The 4,729-nt window shown below is 48.4% G+C and overlaps 1 protein-coding gene across 1 annotated transcript in view; it reads right to left on the bottom strand.

Annotated features, from left to right (window-relative positions):
* KIAA0556 (KIAA0556 ortholog) overlaps window positions 1-4,729 on the bottom strand; it is a 259,351-nt gene that overhangs the window by 140,310 nt on the left and 114,312 nt on the right. The window contains exon 6 of the mRNA XM_011982338.1: window positions 3,853-3,984. Within this exon, the coding sequence (XP_011837728.1) occupies window positions 3,853-3,984 (132 nt within the window). The remainder of the gene's footprint in view (window positions 1-3,852; window positions 3,985-4,729) is intronic.

Genomic DNA, 4,729 nt, shown 5'->3' with positions numbered 1-4,729 from the left:
CTTCGCCTCCCGAAGAGCTGGCATTACAGATGTGAGCCACGGCGCCTGGCCAGAGACGATACCACTGAAATGGCGAACATATCATCCATTGCAGCGTACAGCCATGTCCCCAGGAAAGCCAACATAACTAAGACTTGGCACTTTGGCGGAACTCTCTGGAAAGCAGTGTCTTCCTTTCACCAGAGATGTAAAACAGTTTAAACCCTATGATGGTTTCCCCTCAAACTTAAGGAGAATCCCATATCTTTATTTTTGCCCTCAAGCCCCGTGCAACTGACCCGTGGCTGCTTCTCTGACCTCACCTCTACTTAAGTATCACCTCATCAAGGGGAGCCCCTGCACCCTCCATCAGTCCCTAGCTATTTTTCTCTTCTCCTTCCTATTTTATTTTTCTTATCAGCCCTGTTGTCTCCTTACACATTACACACTTGTTTATCTTCTGCCTTATCCTCAGTGTCTGGAATGGTACCCAGGATGGTGGCACACTGGAGCACACACACCTAAGTAAGGGGACAGCTGTTTCTCAGCTCTGGTCATTGTTGGTGTATAAGAATGTGGACCCCTTGCCTGGGTGTGGTAGCTCATGCCTGTAATCCCAGCACTTTGGGCGGGTGAGGCAGGCAAATCACCTGAGGTCAGGAGTTCGAGACCAGTCTGGCCAACATGGTGAAACCCCATCTCTACTGAAAATGCAAAAATTAGCCAGGCGTGGTGGTCAGCACCTGTAATCCCAACTACTCAGGAAGCTGAGGCAGAAGAATCGCTTGAACCTAAGAGGCAGAGGTTGCGGTGAGCTGAGATCGCACCACTGCACTCCAGCCTGGGTGACAGAGTGAGACAATGTCTCAAAAAAATAAATAAATTAATTAAAATGTCAGCTAGTAATTCACATCTTTTAAAAGCAATGTACAAGTCAACGATGTGGAGGGCAACAGAACATGTCTGCAGCAAGCCAGTCTGTGAACTCAGAGAAGCTATGAAATTGAAGTTCACGGAAGATGTGATTAAAGGCGAGAGGCTGGTGTGTTTCAACAGTGAAGGTCAGATGAAAAGTACATATGCGGACATGCATTTCCTCTTGCTCCATTTCAGGCTGCGCTTGCAAACGGTGTGAGGTGGCTGAGTATACTTAGCCACGTGCCTCTTTTTCTCCCCTGTTCAGATTGCATCTCTTAAGGCTTCTGCCTTTGCTGAAAACTGGCATTGCCATTTTATTCTTTCACTTTGCAGAAAAATAACTCCAAGAGGAAATTGACTGTGAAGCCTTATGGAGTGCCCCCTCAAGATGGGGAAAAAGAAGAGAGAGAAATATAATCAAGCACTCAGAGTGGAGAAAATTAAGTGCTGGCGGAGCAGCAGGAATGCCTATGCGGAGCACGTGCACAAAAGGATGCTAATGGGACTTAATGCTGCTGCCTCGCGTTGTAGGAAGCTTGGAAGCTCGCAAAGGAAGGGCTGTATGTTAATTTAATGAGAGGTGCCCAATGCTTGACCAAAGGCAAACTACCACGGCCTCTTGTTTGAAGGGCACACACACATCTGGGGCTGGGACTGTAACAGACTGTGCTTGGCTAAAAACTAGCCTCCCAATTAAGAGAAATTGATGGCTGTTTTGCACAGACTGATCCTGAGCAGGGGGTGGTTTGGTTCAAAAGCAAATTGTCTGTGTTGTTTGGGATTTGAGTTTTAAAGGTAATAAAGTCCACAATTTTGCCTACTGTTTAACCCCACTTTAATGGACTGGGCAGAGAAACAAAGTCGTTGGATCGTTCCATAGAAAAGGACTTTTATGTTCTGTTTCAGGGAAACAAAAATTGCCAACATACTGGGGTTTTTTGCAACCAGGATGTGAAACGAAGTGATCCTTGCTCTTTATCTGTCTTTCCTTTATCAGCAAATAAGGAAGCGCAAGCATGCAACCAAAATCAAAGGAACATTTCCTGGACAGCATTCCCATCTCCTGTAAGAGCGCTTCTCACTTCATAAAAGTGACACGCAGAAGCAAGACTCTGCCTTTGTGGTGACGTCACTGAATCTGCAGCTGGGACCCAGAGTTGAACAAACGCCGCTCTGGCAAACAGGGCAGGGTCTGGCTTAGCAACTTGACTTTGACCTACCACCTCTGGATAATTTTGCTTCTACATAACTATGGAGATGATCTACTCATTCTATTTATAAAAATAATGCCCTTGGAGTAAACCCCAACTATCCACTCCTACTTCCACCCTGGCCCAGGTCTGTTCTGCCCCAGTGCACCTAATCTTCCTTTGTTCTTTATCCCCCTCGTTCACACAGTGCCTGCATCCTGCTCCTTGAACAAGCCTGGCCTCAAGCTATTGCACTTGCTGCTTCCTCTATCTGGAATGCCTTTCTCATTGGTCCTTGCTGAGACACTCCTTTTTTTTTTTTTTTTTTGACACAGTTTCACTCTATCGCCCAGGCTGGAATGCAGTGGCGCAGTCTTGGCTCACTGCAACCCCCGCCTCCCGGGTCCAAGTGATTCTCCTGTCTCAGCCTCCCAAGCAGCTGGGATTATAGGCACACACCACCACGCCCAGCTAATTTTTGTATTACAAGTAGAGATGGGGATTCAACATGTTGGCCAGGCTGGTCTTGAACTCCTGACCTCAGGTGATCTGCCCACCTTGGCCTCCCAAAGTGCTGGGATTACAGGCGTGAGCCACAGCGCCTGGCCCAAGGTCACTCCTAATCCATCAGGCTTCAACTGAAATGTCATGCTGGAAAGAGGCCTTCCTTCGCTCTCTCTCCTGGCTAACACTGCCTTCTCTCCCACAGCATCTTGCTGTCCCATCTTTCTCTTCTGTTTTCTTCAGATAACTTATTGATACCTGAAAGGATCTCATCATTTATTTCTCACTTTTTTCTTCATTGTCTGTCTCCCCTTTGGAACATAAGTTGCTTAAAAGCAGGCACCTCACTGGGTGCGGCCCATGCCTGTAATCCCAGCTACTCAGGAAGCTGGGGTGAGAGGATGGCTTGAGCCCAGGAGTTCAAGGCTGCAGTGAGCTATGATCGTACCAGTGCGCTCCAGCCTGGGTGACAGAGCACAATTCCGTCTTTAAAAAAATAATACAAAAATAAAAAAGTATAGGCACCTCTTCAGTTTTGTTCATTTCTGAATCTCTGGTGCCTAGGACAGAGCCTGATGGTCAGTGAGAAGTGCTTAACAAATGCTTGTGGAAGGAAGGACTGGGATATACTTTTGCAGTTCAAAGGATTTCAGGAATGAAATGGCAATCTGAGGAAGGGGAGTAAAATGTCCTGTTGTCAACCTTGTAAGCTGCTAAACCGACATGGACTCCAAGTTAAAGCTGTGTAGGCCTCTAGGCTTTTAAACCTGTGGCTCCTGCTGCCCTGGGGGTGGTATGTGAAATATTCATCAGGGGCAAGTATACATGGGTGGACAGGCTGAGCATCAGCAATTCCTGCCTGCCCTCACCAACTTGCCCCTCAAACTCTTACCCAGCTTTTAGGACCCAAGACAAAAGTCACTCCCTCTAGGAAGCCTTCCAGGATCCTCTCCCTCCTCTGTCTGCACCATGCTCTACCCCAACCTCTGCATTCTCTCGCTGTACAGGGACTATGTGCTAGTGACCCTTAGAGGTCAGACCCTGGCCTCACTGACCCCTGGTCACTGGGTGCCTCTGAATGCTGACCTCTAGCCCAAGGTCTGCTCATCAAACTGTGTGAAATGAACGCAAGAGTGAAGGAACACAGTGGCGAGTGAAGGACAGAATAAATAAACGTCAGAAAGTGCCCCGAGAGGCCACTGCAGCACTGAGCCTCACCGTCCTTCAGGTGCCCCGAGCGCAAGGCCAAGGTCATCCCTACCTGCGGACGATCCTCAGAAGTGTTGTTTGCCTGGACAGTCACATCCCCACACAGCTCAAAATCATCAGAATAGTCCACAGGAGGTTCGATGTGGAGCCGCGGGCCAGCTTCTGTTCTGATCTGCACAGATTTCTGTACAAAAATGCAGACCGTCTCAGATAAGGTGGAATGAGGTCTATTCCTCTGCGGGGCAGGGACTGGCGCTGGAGAGGTGCAGCCAGGATCTACGGGCTTAGATACCAAGGGTGGTGTGCCTGCACACAACAGCAGTGGTGTCACGATGGGCATAGGCCACAGACCTCCTTCTCATCCAGGCCAGCACTGGATGGCCATGCCACCTCGCTCAACAGTCTACTGCTTCCTGCTAGCCAAAGAACGTGCAGGAGAATTTTTTAAAATAACTTTTTGGTTGGAAATTCTGGTTTTGTTTGGTTTGTTTTGGTTTTTGGTTTTTTACTTCTCACTCTGTTGTGCAAGCTGGAGTGCCATGGTGCAATCTTGGTTCTGCAACCTCTACCCCCCAGGTTCAAGTAATTCTCCTGCCTCAGCCTCCTGAGTAGGTGGAATGACAGACAATGGCCACCACGCGGCGAATTTTTGTATTTTTAGTAGAGACGGGGTTTTGCCACGTTGGCCAGGCTGGTGTTGAACGCTTGGCCTTAAGTGATCTGCTTACCTCGGCCTCCCCAACTGCTGAGATTACAAGCATGAGCCACTACGCCCAGCCAGTTGGAAATTCTTTATCAGGAGACTTTTAGTAGGTGTTAAACTTCTCAAAAAGGGCTTTGTGGTCAAGGCATGGTAGCTCATGCCTGTAATCTCAGGATTTTGGAAGGCCGAGGCAGGAGGATCACTTGAGGCCAAGAGTTGGAGCCCA

The sequence above is a fragment of the Mandrillus leucophaeus genome, unplaced genomic scaffold (genome assembly GCF_000951045.1).
Source record: "Mandrillus leucophaeus isolate KB7577 unplaced genomic scaffold, Mleu.le_1.0 Scaffold24, whole genome shotgun sequence".
NCBI classification, from domain to species: Eukaryota; Metazoa; Chordata; class Mammalia; order Primates; family Cercopithecidae; genus Mandrillus; species Mandrillus leucophaeus.
Note: the sequence above shows the minus strand (reverse complement) of the source record. Positions and strands in the feature narration are given on the sequence as shown.